This window comes from Anser brachyrhynchus, assembly GCF_964034855.1.
Source record: "Anser brachyrhynchus genome assembly, chromosome: 7".
NCBI lineage: Eukaryota > Metazoa > Chordata > Aves > Anseriformes > Anatidae > Anser > Anser brachyrhynchus.
Genome location: NC_137701.1, coordinates 13,723,854 through 13,747,600, shown reverse-complemented (window position 1 = coordinate 13,747,600; position 23,747 = coordinate 13,723,854). Strand labels below are relative to the sequence as shown.

The following is a 23,747-nucleotide window of genomic DNA, read 5'->3' as shown; positions in this document are numbered from 1 at the left end:
AGTTTGCAGATGACACCAAGCTAAGTGTGTGTGTCGATCTGCTCGAGGGCAGGAAGGCTCTGCAGGAGGATCTGGATAGGCTGGACCGATGGGCTGAGGTCAACTGTATGAAGTTCAACAAGGCCAAGTGCCGGGTCCTGCACCTGGGGCGCAACAACCCCAAGCAGCGCTACAGGCTGGGAGATGAGTGGCTGGAAAGCTGCCTGGCCGAGAAGGACCTGGGAGTATTGGTTGATAGTCGGCTGAATATGAGCCAGCAGTGTGCCCAGGTGGCCAAGAAGGCCAACAGCATCCTGGCCTGCATAAGAAGCAGTGTGGCCAGCAGGTCTAGGGAAGTGATTGTGCCCCTGTACTCCGCTCTGGTGAGGCCGCACCTCGAGTACTGTGTTCAGTTTTGGGCCCCTCGCTACAGGAAGGACATGGAGGTGCTCGAGAGAGTCCAGAGAAGGGCGACCAAGCTGGTGAGGGGTCTGGAGAACAAGTCTTACGAGGAGCGGCTGAGGGAGCTGGGCTTGTTCAGCCTGGAGAAGAGGAGGCTCAGGGGCGACCTTATCGCTCTCTACAGTTACCTTAAAGGAGGCTGTAAAGAGGTGGGGGTTGGTCTGTTCTCCCACGTGCCTGGTGACAGGACGAGGGGGAATGGGCGAAAGTTGCGACAGGGGAGTTTTAGGTTGGATGTTAGGAAGTACTTCTTTACCGAAAGGGTTATTAAGCATTGGAACAGGCTGCCCAGGGAGGTGGTGGAGTCACCATCCCTGGAGGTCTTTAAAAGACGTTTAGATGTAGAGCTTAGCGATATGGTTTAGTGGAGTACTTAGTGTTAGGTCGGAGGTTGGACTCGATGATCTTGAGGTCTCTTCCAACCTAGAAATTTGTGATACTGTGATACTGGAGTTGACTGGTGTCAGAGCCCCTCTGTGCTAGGGCTGCTCTGAATGCTGGCACATCTGTCCTCTGACACTCCATCTCAGTGGTGACAAAATCTACCCTATTTTTGAACTGCAGTAAGAAGTAGAGAACTAAACGTGTAGCCTCCTACATTTAAAGCTCTCACTAATACCAGACAGCAGAGTGGCTCAAAGGTTGCATATTTCCGTGTAAGGAAGAAACTGGATTATGGTCCTCTTGGGATTGTAGCACAGATGAAAATAGAAGCCTTAATCAAGGAGGCAGTTTGTGAACTTGTGCCTGTAGGGACACATAAATACATTCGACCAAAATCAGGCACTTAAAAAAAACACATTTCTTAAAGAAATTGAGAAAGCTGCACTTTGCCCAGTGCTCTGTGAAGGTGACCAGTAGAAAGCATTTCTCACCAGGCTGAAACAGTAAATGTTCTTGAGCCTTGGTATTACTGAAAGTGTTTATCTTCAAGCTGGGATGTGTGATGTCCAGGTATCAGCTGTGTTTTGCTAACCAAGCAGAGACCTTAGTGTAAAGGGCACTTCCAGTCCATGGCTGCCCAATGCAAAAACTGCTGTGCTGTGTTAGTTCCTAGGGGACCTAGCTTTTGAAAGTGCCTGCTTGGCTTTGCAGTTGTAAAGATAATAGCAGTGTAGCTGGATCTGGATTTAATCTAGTTCACTTCAGGCTTCACAGAGGCCTCTAAGTTGGGAGGACAGTAACTGTGGCTCTATGCTGACTGAAAGGACGACAATTCAGATCTCTGCAGGGCATGTCCAGAGTCTGCGCATCCCTGCCTCTCCGCACTAACAACACTTCGCATGTGTTGCAGTTAGGTGTTTAAAGCTGAGCAGAATGAATCTGAGCCTGTTTCAATACTGAACACTGACACAGCAAAAAGGGATTTTTAGAAATGATTTACTCAGCCGAGTGGCCTATGGACTCCTTGTTGATACGCAATGAACATTTCTGTCAGTAGGCAACTCCCTGGCAGAAGGGCTGAGGTAAGGGCCAGGGCAAACATAGGAAAAACTATCTGCTGTCCCTGTGGCTAATGGTACAATGTCCATTCCTCTTCTTTAAATCATGTAGTCTGGGGTGGGGGTTATGCAGTGCATGATGCTGACTTCCTCCAGTCCCTCCAGGGGTTTCTTGCATTCCAGATTCGCCAGCCTTTGAGCACTGGAAGCGTTCAGGAACTCACTGCCGTGAAGATGCGTGACTTCAGTGCAGTTATATCCATACAAGTGCAGAGGGTGAGCACAGCACATGGCAAGGTTAATGCCAGGGAGGTGAAGTGTGTGACAGAACAGAAGCTGGGTGAGTCCAGCCCTGCTCAGAGCAGTGTATCAATAAAGGTGTAGTCTGCTCCCACCACAGTCAGTGCTGGAGCACCCAGGGACAGCTCTGGAGAGCACATTTGACAAATGTCAGCATTGGTATCATTTCTATATTTATTTTTATTGCCTGAAATATGGACAATGAGGGGAGGCTTCTCTGTCTTATACAGCCATAAAGGGTCTTGCTCACCCCTGATGTGTTCGACAAGGATCTCGATTTCTTACCTTCCCGACTGGCTGTAAAGGGCACTCCTTCCTCTGCTTCCAGCCTGATAACTTTCAATGCCACCAACTGGCCATTGATCCTGTCAGGTCAGAGTGAAAGGTCACACAAAGCACCTCAGTGATTGGCATGATGACAGTATTAACAACCTCCCAGGGTGCTCCACATTCACCCAAGCAAAATTTTTAGGGCTTCCTTGCCCCCGAGGCCAAGCTTAGAAAGGCATTGCAACCCCCCTCCTCTGGTCTTCTTTAGCAGCAGAACGGGACCAGCCCACCTGGCTAGGGCAGCACCATTCTGCTGATCAGCTATTGCTGGAGTGTGGCTTTGGTCAGTGTTACCACTCTGCTCTGTCTCAGCTTCTCTGCTCTCAAGTGATGGCAACTTGCCCTCACCGCAGTTTTTCCATCATGCAGGAATCCCTCATTCCAAGGAAGACCCTTGCTCTGTCTCAGGTGCAGGCAGACAGTCCCCTGGCACGTTGCCATGCAGCAAAGTGCCCTGGTGGAGCCTCCACTGCTGAAGTGGAGGAGTTCCCTGAAAAAAATGGATGGGGCTTTGCAAACACCCTGGTTAAAGGCAAAGCCAGATGTTTGATTTGCCTTTATTTTCCTACAAGTACTCTGAATTGCCCAGCTTCAAGCTCATTCTTATGATTCCCATAAATAGTAAGCATTGGGAATGGAATAATGCCACTGGTGGTCCTTGCTCACCTACTGATCCCCTTGTAAACAGTTGCACTGGATCCTTCACACAGCTTCTCCAGAGGGACATAGGATGTGGCAGCTCCAAATGTAATGCCTTGTCTCTGCTTCATGAAGAAAGTGGCATGTATTTCAGATTGCTGCGCAGAACAAGAAGCTACTAACATGTCATTCAACAATTAAATGCTTATTCATGGTTGGAATAACGATAGGATGAAATATTTTCTTTCTTTGTGGATGTTGCACACTCACCCATTTGAACCTGTCCGCAACATTCTCCTCTTGGAAAGGATCAGCATAACCCCCGGGCCTCCACATCCTGCATATCTGAGTCTGGAGAGTGTGGCTGCAGTGAGGGCACAGGAAGGGTTGCTCTGGTTATATCCATCAGCTGGCACAGGAAAAGAAGGCAAACTGTATCTCTAGCGGACCATTTTATTGATGTGGTTCCTTCCTTTCTCCTTGACTGCACTGGCTTTGAGCACTTCATTTTCATCTCCCTCCCCACCACTGATGTATCTCAGTTATGGTTTCTCAGACATCCGTAAGGGGAGCAACTGTCTGCATGTGCTCGTCTTTGTAAATGTTAGCACTTACTCTGACAGTACGCAAAGATGAAACTGCCATAACTACTGAAGAAATTTCTGCCAGTATCATTATAAATATGTTATTTTATCTTAGCCTTGATTTATTCCTGTCCAGATAGTAATCTTTTAGGGCAGGGACTAAAAAAAAAATGCAGGAGTAAAATTTAAAGTTATGTCATCTTCTCTTTCCCCCGTACGAGGTTAAGCCTTTCTCACCACTCTGTAGTTTACACAGCCTGGTAATTTGGCCCATACAGCATAACAGTGCCATAAACTATATGTATAAACCTCGTAGTAGTGAATGGCTGGCAGCCTGCAAGGTCCTCATGAGCAGCTACCCTGGATGGATGCCTGCATTATCATTGGGTTCAAATACAACAGGACTTGTAATCTGTGGCATGCTGCCTCCTCCAGAACTGTAGGTTGTTGGCTCCCTCCCTGTTTTATAATCTCTCATTGTCACAGAGCTTGCTGGAGTGCAGTCTCCTCCCAAATCATCACATCCAAAGCATTTATTTGCAATCTGAGGCACGGAGTCCTCTTTCAGTAGCTTCACAAGCCTGAAGCTGAGAAGTTTGATGCTGGCTTCCTAGAAGCAAATGTGAACACTTTGCACTTCCACAAGACCATGCATAATCTATCACAGTGCAGGATTATCACAGGGTGATATCAAATACCTCTACTGTAGATGTTGTTTCCACATGGTGAAGGCCTTGGATGTGTTGGGAGCCCCTTCTCTCTGAGCAGCAGCTGCAGCTCCCTGGTCTGACAGCGCTCGCACACAGCACGTCTCCCATGCTGTCCTGAGGTCAGCTAAAAGTCCGCTCTGTTTTCTCCTTTGCTCCTCCTCTCCCTTCAGCCCGTAGTAACAACTTACATGACCTGCATGAGGTCCCTGCCTCAAGCCATCTCATGATTTCTGCAGTTTTTCTTTGAAAGTCCAGTGCAGAGGGATCCACACCCACCCCTGGAGGAGCTCGCCTGGCACACGCCCTCTCACAACGGCCAGCATCTTTTCCTAGCAGAAGATGGAGAAAGGAGCACTGAACCCAAACCTGCTGGTACACAGTCCTGTCACTGAGGCAACTCGGGGTGTAACACGTTAGGTAACGAAGTGGTGTGTTCCACACCGGAGCAAGGCAAGGTCTGCCTTTCCCCTGTCACGTCCTAACGTCCGTGGCAGTGACAGCGCGGTGTGGGGGTCCGGGCAGCGCGGCTGAGCCGTGCCTGCTGCAGGAGCCGCGCCTCGGTGCCCTGCTCCGGCACCCGGGTCCCACCCACGCTGCGGTGGCGATGTGAGCGCGGGAGCTGCCCGTGCCTCTGGGCTCTCGGGCCGCGCCGCGCCGCCCCCGGGGCAGGCACCCAGCGCTCGGCAGCGCGAGGGGGGCAGGGCGGAGGGGCCGGCATCGCGCCGGGGAGCCGCCTCCGAGCGCCGCCCCCGGGCACAAACGCCCCGCGGCCCCGTTTGTCCCCGGCGGGGAGCCGTCGGCGAGGCCCGCCCCCGGCCCGCGGCCGCCCCGCCCCCTGCGCGGCTGAGCCCCGCCCGCCCCGCGCCCGTCAGCTGCTCGGCGGCGGGGCGGGGCGGGGCGGGGCGAGCGCGGCGCCGGGTGAGTGAGGCGGGAGAGGCGCCCGTGCGACGTCCGCGCGTGGCCCCTGCCGGGGCGGGAAGGAGCAAAGCGTTGCGCGCTGCTCCCCCTGCAGCGGCTCCGCGCGGCCGTTACCCGCCCGCTTGCTGCGCGCGCGCTTCCCGCCCACGGCCTCCCTGCTCGCTCCCCGCCGGCCGCGCGGGCTGAGGCGGCCTCGTCCCTCGGCGGGGGGCGGCCCGGCGGCGGGTAACAGGTGCGGCGGGGCGCGGGGGGCGGGGGCCGGGCTGCTGACAGGGCCCGGAGCGGCCCCGGGCGGGGCAGGGAGGAGGCGGCTGCGGCTGGGGGGCGCCGGGCCGCCGAGACCTGGCCGCTGCCGTTACAGCGCGGTGACTTCATAAAAATAGCAAGGGCCATCGTCTGTCAGTTCCGCAGGGGGAAACGTCTGGGCAGGTGCGAAATGAAGGTGTAGTTTCAGGAGCGAGAGGAGAGGGGTTACTTCATAAGTCTGTGAGCCTCTGATCTGTTTGGTGAATCTTAAATTATCAGTTAGTGTAGTAGATACAGTTAGTAGAGTAGGTATCTTTCAAATGAGTTATTTTAAGCTGATGCTAAGAGCTTTCTTTGCGGTGTTTTTTCCTCTCTTTTTACTGATAACGTTTTGTTTAAGGCCATCGCTCGTTCACTGGAACTGGCATTAAAAAAGCTCTGAGCCCTCATCTGAAGGGTTGATTGCCGTCTTTTAATAGTAGGTTGTTTCGGTTTTGCTCTGAGCAGATCTTTATCACGCAGTGTTAAAAATAGTGATTGTACCTAGTTAGTGGTGACCAAAACTCAAGGGCTTCTTGAATTGGTAACGCGTTACGTAGGAACCGTAGTTAGCAATCACAAATGGCTATATACATGTAGGCAAGACTAATATTGACAACTTAGTTGTGAACTAGGAAGCTTGGAGGTAGCAGCTTTCAGAAACTGTGCAGATAATTTTGTACAATAAACTTGGCAGTCCTGTTAGTGTAAGTTACTGCTATGTATGGTGCAATACATATTTGGAAAAATATATTTGGAAACACGTTTTTTAGGAAGTAAACGTATCAGGAAGTTGTAGAAGTATTTGTAGTTATCTATTAATCGTAGGGGATAATTGGGCACGTGATCACAATATATTTTGGAAAGCAAGGGGCGTACGTGTTGTTTCTGTTCAGCCTTGAATATGAGATTCCGTTTATATCTATGGTACTTACTCCTGAGTAGTCAATGCCCAGTGAAGGACACAGTCCCATAGTAATCAGAGTAATGTTTACATCAGGTCGTTCCCTGCCATAGCAGTTGTTATAATGTGATAGTGTTTGATTTCTGAAGAATTTGAATTAGCAATCTGCTCTGCGAGTGGAAAGTATGACATCAGTGTCACGGTAGTGACCATCTGTTTGTAACACAAATCCATTTCATAATTTGGCTCTATTTGGAACTCTTTGCAGTTTCGTTCTTGTGGTGTTGAAATTAAAATGTGGAAAGTAAGTGGGTAGGCAGAGCAGTGCAGTTGCTGGTATCATACCTATCTTCTGTACCAAGAGAATAATGTATAGTATCTGGTTGTGTTTCTGCGAACATTAAACGTTGTTACTTAAAAGTTCAGATAATTTTAGTGGAAAAGAAATAATGTATTTGTAAAGCTGCAACATAATTTGCATAAAAGTGTTATTAGGTGAAAGTCAGCTAGGAAAACTGAATATTCCAGTTAGGAGAAAGTGACTTAGTTTGTAGCTGTGACCAAATGACTTTTGTTTTGTTAGCTGAGAAATGGCAATAATATTCTAATGTACTAGGAGTGAATGAAAACTTCGGCTGAACTTGAAAATGATTTGTAAATGTCTTAGAAATGCGTCATTAATGGAAAGAACACCATTTGACTGTTGTTTTCCCTTTTATGCATAAATGCCTAGTAATGCAACCTTAACCGTGAGCTTTTTATGAAGAAAACAAAACATATCGCCACTATCATATTGCTTTCTTCCCTTCCAGTCCGCCTGCATTGCAAATTTTGTAATCATTTCACAAACGGGGCCTTGAAGTAAGGTCTTGCAAAACATCTAATCAGTTGCCTGTCTTTAACTCTGTTTTGTTGTAATTGGAAGTTTTGAGAAGTAATATAGTAAGTTTTGTGCAGTAGAGGCTCACAAGAAGGAAAGAACATATTTAAGCCCTTAAAAAAAGAAATCAATTATTGAAGCCAAGGATTTTAAGACTTATTTCAGTACTCAGATACATTGATACTCTGACTTTATCAAAGTTCCCATCTCTTCATCTGATTTATTGATGGGTATTTATAGGTGAAGCTATGGTTGCTCCCAGAGAAGTGCCAGCATCTTCAATAAAATGAATTGTGGAGTTCTCTGTTTTTGAATTGGCTTTATTTATATATATACACTATATATATAAATCAAATGGACTTACTCTGTGCAGGAACACATCACAAAATCAGAAGTTCTAGAAATATGCTTCTGTTTCTTTTGGTGCTTCATCAACACCTCCCTTACTCAAGTGTTGCATAACAGTTTATCTTTCTAAGACTTCCTCTGTTAATGCTTTAAAAATTGTATTTCCTTTCCTTCGAGGAAGAAGGGGGAGAAATAGATACAAAGTGGTATCTTTCTGGTGATGGATGGGACTCTGTTCCTAGAAAGTGTGTCTGACTTAAGCACTTTGCTCTTAAAAAAAAAAAAGTATGATTTAGCACAATACTAATTTATTGTATTAATTTGATTTATTATAATTATTTCCATGGAATCTTTTATTTTGAAATATATTCTTTGCCAATCCTGAAGCCCAGATCACTATTTTGGTATTTGGAAATTGAAAACTTTTGCTTTGAGATGTGGCTGTTTGTCTGTAATGGTTTGTTTGGTGCTTTTTTATTCAGAGTAGTTGAGTGAAAGTGTTGGAATTTGTGTGAATTATTTCAATCATTTATCAACCTGATGATTATTATTTCTAAGTGTGAATTGACACTTCTCTGTATACAGATTACAGCTTTGCATATACTGTCTCTTGCAATCAAGACTGAATGTACTTTACATGTATCTCCTCTCTGTAAGGGGTTCAGACATTCAGGATATTTTCTTGGAGATGTGTTGTTGTAAAAGGCCATTGTGTTAAATAATTTGTTTTAAATAATTTGTTTTCTGTTTTTGTTACAGTAGATATCAGACAGCAACTATAATACAGCAACATGGTCTAACGAATTTGTCTGAAACAATTCATTTCAATAAATATTATCACATATATATATGTCAAAGTTATTAAAATTTTTAATACTTCATCTAGTAAGGCAGCATATCAAGGAAAATTACAATTCTTTTTAAAAAGAAGTCCCACAGATTATGAGAAACAAAGGTTCTCTGTAGTGTCACTTTTCTTACAAGAGGTTTAATACAAAGGTATCTTCATGAAGGTGGAAGGGTGTGAGGGTGAACTTTAAAAATTCAAAATCTGAAAGGATAAAAGCATAAATAGAGTAGCTGCTTGTTTTTTCATATTGGCTTCTGTGGTCTTTTCATGTCTTCATTGATACTCTGCTACTAGACTATGTGAAGAAATGTTTTGAATTCTTCAACTGGATTTCTGCATTTCAGCACAGGCTTTAATAGAACTATATTATATACAGTAGCATGTGATCTGATTCCAGATGAAGGTTATGAATTCAATTCTTAACCATTTTCTGTTCATACAGATATATTTGCAATTTATAAATTTAACTTAAGCATAGAATTCTTAAACTGAAATTAGATAATTCATTCTGCTTTGCTTCTTGAGGGTGTACTGAAAATTAGAGAGAGAGAGAGAGAGAGACAGAGATGTTAATTTCTGCCTCTGAACTAGGTTTTGTTCGGTCTGTTCTTACGATAGACCTAATGTGAGATAAGTAGGTAGGACAAGTCTGGCTGTTTAGCTTCTGTCTGTCAACTCTGTGAGTGAACTGAACCATCCTTGTGTTGTGGAAGTGCTTTCCGATTTTGCACGTGGGTTTTACACATGGGATCTAATGCTTTTCTTCTTGTTTCTTGGGGTTATTTCTGTTTTTTAAGGTTAACATTATTTGCAGTTAAATAGCTGGTTTGTTTGTTTTACAGTTCAGAGATTGTATTGTTCCTTTTGAAAGAGGAATGATCTGGTGGTAATGGAGTGCTGCCACTGACAGATGGACTCACAGGAAAGAAGGTGAGTGAGCAGCTAGGTGAAGCCACAGAGGCTCCCAGCAGTGTGCCAGCTAATGATCACCCTGTAAAACTATTAAGTGGTGTCAACATACTCTTTATGCAACTTAAGCTGAAGGAGAGAAGAGTAATTTAGCTTGACTTTGAGTGTTTCTGGAACACCCAAATTATTAGAACAACAACTTGTTTTATCAGTTGATTATTGAAACATGTAAATGGATAGTCATGGCTGGAAACATAAAAGTAACGTTCTGTGGTGAACAGTAAAATCATATCTGTTGTATGTCTGAATTTTGCTTTTGGATCAATAGTCATGCAACAGACTATTCTTTTGCTCCTTGTTTCTTCTGTTAAGAGACCTGATGGGTTCGGTGGTTTGGGATTGCAAATGGGTGTCTTGTAATAAGGCTTGGTATATAAATGTGCATACTTGCTGTACACTGGTCTCTGAAGAGTTTTTAAATGGATAAAAGCCAAAGTATCAGGCTATAAGCTAAATTTAATGCACAGTATGTTGATGAAAGCTTTATACTATGTTATTTGGATTACATTACTTATCTGAATCTTAGATGAGTTCTTGGCTGTCACCTTGTTCTTTTATTTTTCCTTGTGTGGAAAAAGAATTCAATCTTTTGCTAGTTATTATCATTTTAAATGCTTCAGCGGCAGGTTATGTGAAGGTATTCAGCCTGTGCACTGCAATGAGCAAAACTTAATTGAAAAAATCAATAGTCTGCATGAGTAGTGCCTTATGGCTTTTGAATATGCTACTTCTGTGTTATACACAATGAGACCCGTCAGAGTAGCTTTTTCTGGCTTTGCGTCAGTAATGGAATGCATTTGTTGTTTTGTGCCCTTTCTTATAGGCAAACATGGCTATTCCATCAAAGTTCTTTCACTACCTTTTATATTTAACTTCAGGTATATGCAAAGCTGCAAAAGCTGTTTTACGTAGGTAATAAATGACTGCTGCCAAATAAAGAGCTAATCCTATTTTTTCCCTGCAGGGTGTGTAAGAATCTATTCTATATAAAATTGGAAATGAATTTGAAGAAAACTCTTAAACATCAGTATAGAGTTTCAAGCTAAATTAAAATGACTTTTTTATACCAAGGGACTCCACAAATTATTAGAATTATGCTTGTCAAATATCAGAGAATTTCTTTCCACTGAATGCGAGAAGCTGTTGACCGAGCATTCAAACCAGAGCTTGTTGAAGTGTTAAAGCACCTTCCGATAGCTGCAGTCACTTCTGGGAGCCCGGATACTTCCATAGAGTTTCAGGATTGTTTCTTTTTTTTTTCCCCTCCCTCCCCTTTGGTTCAACTGATTTGAATGACTGACTCATTTGAATCTGAGAAACTCACTTAAAAGAGCCAAGCTGGTTTTTTTCCTGCATCATGATTTCCCAAAATTAAATAATAAAAAAAATATGAATGAAGCCTAATAACCCAGAAATGTTCCTTCTATTTTCTAACATGGTTAGAGTTAACATAAATCTCTCTATTTAGGCAGGAACAGAGCTGCTTACATGTAAATAGAACTGATGCAACTATCTCCTCTAGCATATGCATGGTGGCAGAGATGTGTATTAATTTGATCCCCTTGCTGTGAACAACTACAATATGTAATCGGCTGTACTAATTGCAAAATAAATGTATGTTTAAAGTTACTAGTGGAAAGATCACTTGTTTTTCTGGTTAGTAAACTGCAAGTGAAAAACAAAGCTAATGCCTTCTAACAGATGATTTTTGTTGTTACTTTTAATAACACTTAATTTAAGATTACCAAATTGTAAATCTGTTAACTTCCTGAAATTAAAACTAACAGCTGAACTTCTAAGTCTTTCCTACGTGTGCAAAAAGCAAACTACATCTTGCAGTATCACAGAAAACTTCAAGCTGATTCTGTTTCCTCCATTATTTTTGTAGCTCAGAAGAGGCAGAAGGAGCCAAAGAGAGAGGCCTGGTCTATGTTTGGAAGGCTGGTTCCTGCTCTATAACTCCAGAAAGGCTTTTGGGTCTCAGTGGAAAGACTGTACTACAGGCATCCCTTGGTACAAATCATGGCTTGCTTCTAACGGAAGGTAATAAATATGTTGATTTTAAAGATCTGCAGCAATAACAACTAACTTTAATTATTGCTAGTCTGTCTTTGAGAATGTTTCTTTGATTATATTTGTAAGTCTCACGCACAACTTTTGAATGCTTAGATTTTTAATGTCAGTATTTCCTTCGTAGTTACAAGGCTCTTAAAACTGTGTTGGAATAAAGCTTAGATGCACAGTTTTCTTTCATACTCTTTTTTTCTTTTTTCCACTTTTAAAAATGGCTCTGGATTTCCCATTTAAAGATGGTAATGTAGTTCGAACCGCCTTAACTCAAAATGGTATTTGTATGGTGTCTTTTCTGCCAAAAAGACAGTACAGCAAGAAGTTCTATTGATGTGTAAGAGCCTTGTTTTTCTGTGTACTTCCGATAAAAACATGTATCTAGCAGATGCATTAGGGTGAATCTAGTTTGTGAGCAGTCTTAAAAAAAAAAAAAGTTTAAATACAGTACGTTTAAGTGTTTGTGTAGCTTGGCCCTTACTTGCGCTGATCAACAGGTCTGCAGTGGTAAAGAATTAACTGGAAGTTGCTTCTTTAATTTTTTTCCTTTCTGAACTTTTTGAAAGAAAGAGAATTTAAACTGTTGAATGAAACTGGGCTTCAGAAAAAGATTGTATTGGTTACCAGTTTGTCAGTGAGCCTGCTATAAGCATCTCTTACCTACCAGAATTGTGAAAGATCTCCACTGTTTCTTTGAAATGTTTCTTTTGTAATTAAAAGGACTGCCTGCATGTTGCCTTATGAGTGATGTTGTTTGTGGATATGATTTGCCATTTTTCTCTTGCTGTGAAGACAACTGTTCATCTTTAAAATAGATTTCTGCCTTTCTTGAATTGGCATTGCTGTGACCTTTTCAGGTAAAAATAATGAAATATTGGAGGGGCTGCAGTACAACACCAAACCAGTGGTGTGTGCCTCAACCTCATCCCTCCCCTTTCCACCTGATAGGTTGATCCTGCTTCACTGTAGGGTGGCAGACAGTACAATTTAGTGATACTAGATGTCGGTATGTAGAGAGAAGTTCTCTGTGTTATGGTCTTCAAGAATGGCTGTCTGTATAGAGTACATAGCAGGGAGAACTTGAAAGACTGAAGTATAAATGGAAGTTGCATATTGCAACCCAAGTTGACTTTTACTGCCCATGAAGAATGTGACCTTTAAGAAACAGTGTATTATGTACTCCTAATATTTTTCTTCTGTAGTTTCTGTTAACAATACTGTTTTCTCTGAGCAGTTTGCATTGGTAAGAAAAATTGCCTTTGTTCATCTGTGTATTTACTGTGAATTTGTCATTTCTTAAAACAGAATAAATATGTTTGAGCGTAGTAGAATTTTTAACAGTAAAGTATTGGTTTAACAGTGCACACATATGCAAAGGGTGATGTTAACATTGGTATAGAACTTAGGTCCCTGCTACTGCTGCTTCTGCTGTCAGTTTTCCTGTATCAATAGCCATAATTTTGCTGAGCAAGGATTAAGCTAAAATCTGATTTTTATCAGAAACTCTTTTCAAGTTGTTCTATTGGTTTAACTTCATTAAAATCATGCTCTTTTTTCCCCTTTTTTAATAGGTGGAGAAGTTTACAGTTTCGGAAAGCTACCCTGGAGATCAGGACCAGAGGAGTTGTGTGCTAATAGTCCCATTTTAGAAAAAGCTTTGCTTGGGCAGCATGTTATTACCGTGGCAGCTGGCAGCTTCCATAACGGAGCCGTGACAGAAGGTGGCGTGGTGTACATGTGGGGGAACAATTCTGCTGGTCAGTGTGCAATTGCTAATCAACTGTATGTGCCAGAACCACAACCCATCAGTATTTCCGATTCTGAAACCAGTCCTCTGCTGTCAGTAAGGATTTTGCAGCTGGCATGTGGAGAAGAGCACACACTGGCACTATCACTAAGCAGAGAGATATGGGCTTGGGGGAGCGGCTGCCAGCTAGGTCTCATAACAACAACTTTCCCAGTGACAAAGCCACAGAAGGTAGAACACCTGGCAGGACGTGTTGTGCTCCAGATTGCTTGTGGAGCCTACCACAGCCTGGCTCTGGTACAATGCCTCCCTGTGCAGGAAATGAAGCCTATTCCAGAGCGGTGCAATCATTGCAGTCAACTCCTCATTACCATGACAGACAAGGAAGATCATGTAATCATTTCAGATAGTCACTGTTGCCCACTGGGTGTAGCACTGGCTGATAACCAACCAGAAAACCACGTCTTCTGTCCTTCTTTGGAGACCCTGGAAGGAAAAAGTGTAACAAGTAGCCAGAGTGAAGACTGTCAGAAACCACTTGTGGAAGAACACAGGCTTGTTGCTTTAGAATCTGATGGAGCAAGTGTGCTTTCCAGCAGCGATGGGCAGGAAGATAGTGGAATTTCTAGTCCTGGAAATATTCTGTTCCCTGACAAAAAAGAAGTGAAAGAATATTTAATCAGTTTATCAGATCACACATTAAATGAGACCCTGGGGAAGAAAACTTGCACAGAATTGGAGCAGGTTGGTAGCTAGTAACTTGCTCTTAACATGCTACAAATCACACTGTATTATGTTATGCTTGATGTTACTCTTTTCACAAACGAAATATTCTGTTAGTTTAATGTAGCTGTGACATTCCTATAGTTTCAAAGTGTTTCTTTTCTAGGATGGCTCTCTTCTTTGTAGTGGAAGAGATTTTTTGTTGAGTTGTAAGCCTTCAATGTAAGCATCTGTGACAATACTGTAGTCTCATTTCTTTCTGGTCCACAGTACCAAAGCCAAGTAAGCCTATTTCCCATTCTTTTCTCTAGCCCTTTTGTGTTGTATGGGTTTCCCATTTGTGTGAGGCTTGACAAATTTGACTTTAAGGTAAAACTTTCTTTTCTGTACATGGAACGAGTTCTTCGCAAATCTGATTTCTCAGTGTTAAAGTATTGAATGAAAGGGTTCTAATGTTAATCATTTAAGGGTGGCATAACTGTATGAACAGGGATGGGAAATACTTATATATTACTATTATGTGTGATGCAGAAAATAGTTCAACACTAATGTTTTGATGCTGTAGCAGAACAGTAAATTAAAAACTTCTTATTGAGCTGCAGCAGATGTTTGACGTGAAGATTCAATGAACGCTGTTCCCAGCTCCCTTCCAAAATACTATGATTTATACTATTGTGAAAAAAAAAAAAAAAAAGAATGAAAAAATATAACCCAGAGGTTATTAGATTAAAATATAATCCAAAATTTGTGGTGCAGTCTGACAGTACCTACACAAGTATTGGATGATTTATTGTAAAGGTAACTTAGGTAACTTTGGTAACTTTGTCCCCGTGGCCAAATATGCACAATTCTGTAAGTTTCTTGTTATTTCAGATGTTGAGTGTATATCAATTTCTTTAATGCATTTTACAATTAGAGTGAGAAACTTTTCACAGTGGTTCTAGGGAGTAAATTTCACAATTTACCAGCAGCTAATACATAGTTGCCTTTTTGTTATTGCCACTGCTTACTAAAATAAGTATTAAAAACAAAATACTATAAATTAATTTCAGAGAAATAAACACCATCTGGACATGGCTTTCCTTACTTTTGCTAACAGAAATGCATTCTAGCAGTTGTGAGCTCTTTGGGATCATGCAGCTGTTCCTACCATTAGGAAGTGACTGAAACAAGTAGTTTCACGCTCTTTCTTAACTCCTTGTTTATGGAATGCCTCTAAAATGGTTTCCCCTCACACGGTTTCAGGAATAGTAGTTTGATTAATGAATGTGTCTATCGTTGTCCCACTGTTACATGCTATCTGGTATGATATTTTTACCTTTTTCTTTGGTTTTAGCCTTCTCAGGAAGAACAAGTTAGTGCTTGTATCCCTGGCCCTCCAGGTGCAAGCACATCTGCCTTAAACAGCTTGGTGGCCTCGTGCGCATCAGCGGTTGGTGTGAGAGTAGCTGCTACATATGAAGCTGGAGCCTTGTCTCTGAAGAAAGTAATGAACTTTTATGGCACGCCTTCAAATGATTCAGGATCACAGTCTGGCAGCGGTTCCCCAGGGCCTGAAGCTCTGAAAGACAGTCGAGAAGAGCAGGTCAGACTGGAATCCATGCAAGGGAAGAAGAGTTCCAGTTTAGTAGACATTAGAGAGGAAGAGTCTGAAGGAGGGAGTCGAAGACTTTCCCTACCTGGCCTCTTGTCACAAGGTATTTAAAAAAACAAACAAACAACAACAAAAAACACAAAGGACTTGAAAAGCTACAATATTTGTGGATGGTTATAACTGAAAATACTGCATTTATTGAATATAAAGGTAGAGGTTTTTATGAATTAATTATTATTTTAAGAGTTGAAGATGGCTGGAGGAGTAAAGACTAGCTACTACTGCGTGTTAATAAAATCAAAAGCTTGGTGGGCTTAGGAATGTTACTCGTTATTAAGGTAAGGTAAAGTGGGCCCATCTTGGTAGTCTGGGTATTTTCTAGCAAAGCGACTGCAAACTATCTTCTATAGAGATCATATAGCAGATGAAATATCTGTGGCCTCTAAGTCCTGCAGCACTGAGTTGGTTTTGAGTCAGGACACTAGAAATATTCCAGTTTTTCTTGCCAGACCTCAAAGCTGGTGACCTTCTTCCATCACCAATTTTAGTGGTGTTAATTGCTCTGAATGTGTGGTTACGTGGCTTTGTTCTATATTGGTCTTAGATACGAGGGGAGACTTTAGGAATTGGAATACTTATGTTCACTGCAAATATATATCTTATTTCAGAATATACTTATTTTATATATAGTTTTGGTTTATTTAGTGTAACTGCATAGTTCTCATATGTCTGTTATTCTTCAATAACTGGTAAAAAAAATTACTTGGAATCTGTCTACTTTTAGTGCACACACAATGTGTGTCAGTAAGCTATCTTGCGCATCAGTCACTGTTCTCAATCTTAAGGCCTCTTAAAGAAGCCTTGATAAATTATTTTGAATGATACCGTGTAACGTGTAGTCTGTGTAAGTGATGTATTTATCTAAAATGGTGATTTTTTTTTTCTCTTGGCATGTTTTCAGTTTCTCCTAGGCTCTTACGGAAAGTAGGGCGGGCAAAAATGAGGACTGTAGCTCTGACTCCAACTTACAGTGGTGAGGCAGATGCTCTTTTACCATCTCTAAGAACAGAGGTGTGGAGCTGGGGAAAGGGGAAGGATGGACAGCTAGGACATGGTGATGTTCTGCCAAGGTGAGATGGTTTTTGATAAATGTTTCTTTATTCAGTATGTCAGATTATGTCTCCTCAGATTTGGTCAACAGCCTTGCATTGCTCTTGTTCTTTGAGGTGTTCTGACCTAAGGTCTTCCAAGCGAAATGTCTTATGCTGTATTGTTACTAAACATCAGTTGGAATTTCTCCCTTGTAATTACTAGGAAATTCGGTGATATTTTGACTCGTCTTGTCCAAACTGGGGTGAGGTTCAGCATCCACTTTTGTCCTTCTTGGCCTTTTTGACTAAGCTAGTTTATTACCAAAAGACTCCATGCGTATGTTTGTTTTTTCTACTGTTCTTTATGGAGAGGATGGGGGGGGGAACAAAAGAACGTTGATATCTATTTCCACATTGACAATACCTCTGATTTTTTTGTTAATCTCTTCTTTATGTGTTCTGGAAATTGTCAGGCTTCAGCCACTGTGTGTGAAAAGTCTCGATGGTAAAGAAGTGATTCATCTCTCTGCTGGTGGCCATCATTCCTTAGCACTCACTGCCAAATCCCAGGTACAAGTGATTGTCATTTATTGCTTATCTATGACATAATTGTCATGTTGACTGTTTCCTAGCTTTGTGTTTATTTGACTTCTAAACTTTGTTTTGTGTTTGTGGGAGGAGACAATGGAAATAGTGTGCGTAATGGCATTCTAATTGTATTAAAAAGTTATATTAGAAAGTTCTGCATGGTCCATTAGCATTATATTTGAAGTTTTTAATCACCTGATGCATATCCATTTCTATTCTCAAATTACCTTCTCAAATTCAGGAATATGCTAGAAATTAGAGAAGTGCTTCTTGGCACCTACGTCTTATACCTTTGACTTGTGTTTGCGCACTTGAAGCGTTGTACTAATACAATTCAGTATTCCTCTATGTATATAAACTGTTAAACGTTGATGTTAGCTATGTTTCTTACAGGTATATTCATGGGGCAGTAATAGCTCTGGTCAGCTTGGTCACTTAAACTCCCCAACAACAGTCCCTCGTCTTGCAAAGGTATTTTGTTTTCTGTGTTTTTCTTCTTTTAGTTTAGGTCCTCTTCCTATACAAGTGAGTGCCAAATAAATTCTAAAAACTGACTTTATTGACAGATGTGTTTGGCTTATATTGTGACTATGCTCCTTAAATGAGCTTGTGAATAATCTAACCAAGAAATCCTCTATATAGACCTCTACTGTTTTTGACCACGTTGAAGTTCTAAAACTGAGAAAAGTAACTGCTTTTATCTTCTTACCAAGTGTCACTTCTGCCTTATTCTTGGCTTCTCTGATACAGTTGTTGAAATACTGAAATTATTCTGTTCTGTTTTTATTCTAAACAACTGCTTCTGGCTTTTCAAATTTTGCTAGGCTATGACCATATTTGTTGCTACCGTAGTTCTAGAGCTGTTGGTTAAATATTGCTTGTCTAGTAGTGGGGTTTTCGGTCTGTTTTGAACTTCTCATCGCATTGAGGGAATAGTCACATAATGAATTCTGGGTTAGACCAGACTGACAGTGAATTCCTGGTGCTTACCTGTCTTAATGAAAAACTATCTGCAGTTTTCCTGGTTGGGTGTTATACAAATTAAGGTACAGGATGTTAACAGTCTCTGAAATTTATCAATATCCCAGCCAAATGAAGAGGAAAGTACAATGTCCTTACTTTCATCAAATTTACCTGATGCCTACTTAAAAATAAAACTGGCTTATAATTTAAAGGCAAAAAATTAGCCATTAGAAAGAAAACTGGAAGGAGATCACTTTCAGTGGAGTACAGGAAATGTATTTGTGACAAGACATTGTTGAAAAATTACCAGCTACTTTAACACATTTGCTTGTTGTCGGGTGTATTTCTTGTGTATCTGTGTCTAGAAGCTTTAGGTAGTCTCCTCTTCTTCCAGCATCTTCCAGTTTCAAGTGGTGACTTTTTAATGTTTTCTTCCTCATGAACTTCAGGTGTGTGGTGATGGTGTTTGGACTACAGCAGCAGGACCAGATTATTCTCTCTTCTTAGCAGATGAGGAAGACTTCCAACCTGGATTATATTACAGTGGCCAAGAGACAACAACTGAAAATAATTTGTCTGAAAATAACTCTACTAAGAGTCCAGTTTTGTTACTCTCTTGTAGTAAGGTGAGTTGTATTTCCTTTAAGTTAGTGCAATGCATACTGATGGTTTTTGGAAATAGCTCAGTGCTGGTTGTTCAGCTAGCTTTATGGGTGTCAAGTAAGGTGACTGATTCCTAGCAGTCAAATCAGGAGCGCAGCTCATGGAGACAGAGGAGTCTTAATTAGTATTGTTATGTTCCCTCATCTTTCCCTGTGCTTGGGAAGTGAGGTGGTGTTTCTGGGGTGTCTAATTCATTTCCTGCTGTGTGTGCATGTTGCAGAAGTGCACCCTCATATCGTGCTCAGTTTTCACCACTGTCTTCATGTGTTTATTCTATGGTCCTATTGCTCTTCATTTTCTTGTTGTTTAAGTGATTGGAGGCACTCTGTGCTCTATTCCACTCTGCTTCCTATGCATTTTGTTTGTGAGCGGGCAGAAGGTACCTCTGAGTTCTGTACATTCTGCTTCCCCAGTGTCAGCCTTTATCATGGGTGTAAAAGGGAAACTGAGCAAAGGCACTAAAATGTTTATGGGAGAGCGGGGGTGATTCTGTGCAGTTTCCATCATTAAGCTGAATCTTACTGTAGCTATTGAGAAGTTGGCTTGGGGTGAGGGAGTGTGAAGTCTGGGTGTCTTCTTCTTGTCTCTTTGTATGATTCAGACCACCTCGAGTTTAAGGTAGCAAAAGGAGATAGTTTGGGTAGAAAGCAGCTCTTTTGTCTCAGCTGTTCTGGGTCTCATTTCTACTTCCCTGTGTCTAGCAGAATAGCAATTGGAGAGGGGTTTTGAGGAGGATGGGGATTTATATACTGGCTCCATGCATATGTGCATGCATGCACACACACTTTTATTCCTTCTTGTAGGACTGTTGTTAGACAGTTCTAGTATATTGTCTAGTTGGCTCTTGCATATCAAAATTGGCCTATGGATTGCTTGTTGAACATTCATGGTTCAGTGTTTCTGAGGGATCCTCTAGATCTGAATAACCTTATGGTGTTGCATCTGAACTAGAATTAGTGAGGAGCCACAGTGCATTAGACGCACTCATGCTGACTTCAGAGAAGAATTTTGTTTCCAACAGCTGTGAGCTACAAGTGGTATTAGTGTAGGTATTGGTATTAGTCCAGTTTATTAATGCTGTTATATTGCTCTTACTAATAAACCGACATATTCCACATTGAGAAAGGACTGTATTTCAGAGTGCAGATGGTGTATTAAACACTTGTTAATCTTCCTTCCTAATTAAAGGAAAAATAGGTGATGTGATATTATGTTGATGACAACATTGATGACACAGCTTTATTTTCTAAGTGACTAAACTTCCACTTGAACAAACAATGATCGTTTGAGTTGCCTTACAAGACGGTCTTTGTTTTTCAGAATGTCAGTACTAACATAACAAACAGCATTGACTCTAAATGTTTTTCCTACTTTATTAATCTTGTATTAACCCAACATTGAATGGAGTGCTTGATGTTAAGTATTAACAACCTACAGTGACACTTGGCACAAATGAAGATATCTTTTATTCTATATGATCCTAATTTTTACTATTTTTTCTTTCAAATTTTAAGCTGTTTTTTTGTTTGTTTGTTTGTTTTTCAGATAGGTTACATAAGCAATGTGATAGCTGGTGGTGACAACTGTTTGGTCTTGGTAGACAAAAACATAATGGGATATATTGCCAGTTTGCATGAGTTGGCTTCTACAGAGAGGAGGTTTTATTTCAGACTGAGTGAGATCAAATCTCAGGTTCTTAGACCTCTTCTAGGTTTAGGTAAGAACTTATTTTAATATTTTATTTGATATTATTTCCCCTATGTTCTATAATCAACTTTGTAAGAGATTTAAGTCATTGGCTATTTTTAAGTTAAAGCCAAGATCTTTTTCCTTGTAGTCTAAAATCATTAAATTGAAATGGCCAGTAAAACATCCAAACAACTCACTGGGGTAATTCTGTTTTATTAATGGGTGCAATTCTTTGGTAAAGTAAGCTAAATCACTGTCTGGTCTGTTACAGATAATTTGGGCAATGCAAATACAATCCAGTTGTTGCAGGAAATGGCAAGCAGGTTCAGCAAGCTATGCTATCTCATCGGTCAACATGGAGCTTCTTTAAGTAGCTTTCTTCATGGAGTAAAAGAAGCCAGGAGTTTGGCCATCCTGAAGCATTCAAGTCTGTTTTTGGATAGTTACACAGAGCAAGTATCCAACTTTCTCATCTTGAGTGTCTGCAGGCTTAAGCTACTGACTACAGCAAGCCCTGAATTAGGAAAAAGTAGATCATAAGGAAAGCTACATAAACTATCATGCAAGTTACATTCTTGCAATTTAAAATGTATGCAGAGTTTTACACAGACTAATTTTATAGTTAAGCTATATGAACTCTTTGCCAGTGGAACATGCTGGACAGTTTCAGACTTCCTAATGTAAAATTCTGTAAAAACATTTCTTTGATTGCTGCATATAAATGTAAAGATTGACATGTTTGTTACTTTAGTTGAGGATCTTGTAATATAATGTAATAGAGTTGCTATTGGTAGGTCACTAAGTAAAAATACCTTTGGGGATTTACTGTGGTTACAAAATGTCTTTTCAAAAGTCATTAACTAAAAAATTGTTCCCAGAAGAACAACTCTGTGCTGATATCTGCTAAATAGCTAGTATCACACCTTTCACCTAGAAGACAGCTGCATTAGTGCTTAAACTTCGGTCCGGAGTATCCTGGTTATTATTTTAATAGCTTAATTCCTCAGGCAGAGGAAGACTGTTAGAATATTTGCTGTTTTTCTCCACAGTAACTTCAGTAGCTGCTAGCTAACTTCATCCAAATCTAGCAGAAATCTCATACTTCATATTTACAGGCTTTTTGAAAAATACCGGTTTAACAGAGGGAAGAATCTAAAAATGTCGTATTTGAATGTAGTTTTACTTACTAGATAACCGAAAACCCCTAAGGGAGCAAAATGTCACAATCATAAACTCATAAGCTTCGCTCGTTATGCAGTAGCATTTGGAATGTGCAGATAGTTGCACTTTTATTTTAACACGTTATTGCTTTTATTGGATCAGTGATAAACTTTTGTCATATTACCCTGAAAGAAGTTTTCGTCTCTGTTGATCAAATCATTTGTTCATAATTGTGATCATGTATTTTTTCCATGCTCTGACTTCAGTTTTTCTTTTCACCTGGATACCTAGAACTGGTTCTCATTATTACTCAGATTAGTAGGATTTCTTAATTTCTTTTTCCTCACTGTCAAAGGCTGAAATGTCTAATTCTAGTATCTTTGGTATTAAAATGTCTAGTTCTTTGGTATTTCCTGCCTTCTGCTATTCTCCTTTGTTTTCTTAATATGTTAAACATTTTTCCTGTGTACAGTATCAAACATCTGCATGCTCCTCAGTGTAGCATCTTGAGCATCTTCCAAAGACCTATCAAGCCACATAAGTATTATCTGTTAATTGAGTTAAACTGAGATCTTTGCCCTTGGCTGAAAGGTGTTTTTAAAAGGGAAGGAAGAAAGGAAGAAAAGACTGTGGAGGTCTTCTGGTCCACCCCGCTACTCAAGCAGGGCCATCTAAAGCAGGTTGCACAGAACCGTGTCCAAACGGTCCAAATTTTTAAATAATTTTCTTTTTTGGTAGAGGAGAAGTGAAAGAGAGAATGGTGAATAGCAGGATGAAGAAATTCCTATCTTTAATATAATTAGAAGTTAGCAGTATGAAACTATTGGAACAGATGGCCTATTCTGTACATGCTCAAATCTTGGGAAAACAAACAAATTCAAGTTTCTGTTCCATCGTAATTCTCATGTGTTGTGCTAATGGCAACAGCAGTGTAATAGCACCAGCAAGAATAATAATGCCTATCCTCCATATGGAAAGTGAATACTCACTGTTCTGGTAACAGTAAATACTTGAGAAACACCCAGATATTAGACCTTGGAGGAACAAAGGAGAATAGTTTTAAGCCAAAAGAGGGGAGCTTTAGATGAGATGTTAGGAGAAAATTACTTATTTGAAGAGCTGTGAGATGCTTAAACAGGTTGCCCAGAAAAGCTGTGGATGCCCCATCCCTGGAGGTGTTCAAGGCTAGGTTGGACAGGGCCTTGGGCAACCTGGTTTAGTGGGAGGTGTCCCTGCCGATGGCAGGGTGTTTGGAGCTAAGTAATCTTTAAGGTCGCTTCCAACCCAAGCCATTGTATGATGATTTTGATTACTTGTACAGTAGTTAATTACAGATCTTATTGGTATGCTGTTGGAATTTACACCAGTTGCTATTTTCAGGAAAGCATCAATTTTGAACTAAGAACATTCTTTTTCTTTACCATTTTAGGTATTGTACTTCAGTAACAAATTTCCTGGTAATGGGAGGATTTACACTCCTTGCAAAGCCAGCAATGTAAGCAGACCTTTACCATTATCTGGAGTTTTTGATCAACTAGTGAAGAAATGTGTTTTAAAGAAGTGTGTGTATGGATATAGTAATGAGTGTGCAGTGACTTGGCCTCAGCATACTTAAATATACTGACTCATTTTCTATCAGATGAAGAAAAATATCGATTGCCCTCAACTGCGATTACGATTTGGATTAAAATACTGCTGAATCAGTTCAATTGCTTTATCTTGAATGTGTGGAGTGAGGAAGGAAAAAAAAAAGATTGTAAATTCATTGAAAGAGGCCTAAATAGGTTTCAGATAATTCTTGAAAAGCTTAGTCTTGAGGTTAATTTTTTTATCATCTATTCAGTGTTTGTCAGTATTTTCT

General features: G+C 40.9%; 2 protein-coding genes across 9 annotated transcripts in view; one reads left to right on the top strand and one right to left on the bottom strand.

Annotated features, from left to right (window-relative positions):
* The window catches only part of CDK15 (cyclin dependent kinase 15), a 38,910-nt gene extending 33,714 nt beyond the window's left edge, over window positions 1–5,196 (bottom strand). The window contains 3 exon segments of the mRNA XM_080600540.1: window positions 2,469–2,548; window positions 3,180–3,277; window positions 3,423–5,196. Of these exon segments, the coding sequence (XP_080456666.1) occupies window positions 2,469–2,548; window positions 3,180–3,277; window positions 3,423–3,488 (244 nt within the window). The 5' untranslated portion in view covers window positions 3,489–5,196.
* The window catches only part of ALS2 (alsin Rho guanine nucleotide exchange factor ALS2), a 223,933-nt gene that overhangs the window by 178,889 nt on the left and 21,297 nt on the right, over window positions 1–23,747 (top strand). For 6 of the 8 annotated variants that reach the window (XM_080600322.1, XM_080600321.1, XM_080600319.1 and 3 more), the window contains 11 exons: window positions 9,474–9,561; window positions 11,489–11,643; window positions 13,239–14,158; window positions 15,474–15,834; window positions 16,693–16,861; window positions 17,296–17,392; window positions 17,804–17,881; window positions 18,823–18,999; window positions 20,582–20,753; window positions 20,997–21,177; window positions 23,316–23,381. In XM_080600322.1, coding sequence (XP_080456448.1) covers window positions 9,542–9,561; window positions 11,489–11,643; window positions 13,239–14,158; window positions 15,474–15,834; window positions 16,693–16,861; window positions 17,296–17,392; window positions 17,804–17,881; window positions 18,823–18,999; window positions 20,582–20,753; window positions 20,997–21,177; window positions 23,316–23,381 — 2,396 coding nt within the window. In that variant the 5' untranslated portion in view covers window positions 9,474–9,541. Of the gene's footprint in view, window positions 1–5,294; window positions 5,597–9,473; window positions 9,562–11,488; window positions 11,644–13,238; window positions 14,159–15,473; window positions 15,835–16,692; window positions 16,862–17,295; window positions 17,393–17,803; window positions 17,882–18,822; window positions 19,000–20,581; window positions 20,754–20,996; window positions 21,178–23,315; window positions 23,382–23,747 lie in introns of those variants that run through there. The other 2 variants (XM_080600324.1, XM_080600323.1) reach the window with 2 other exon arrangements.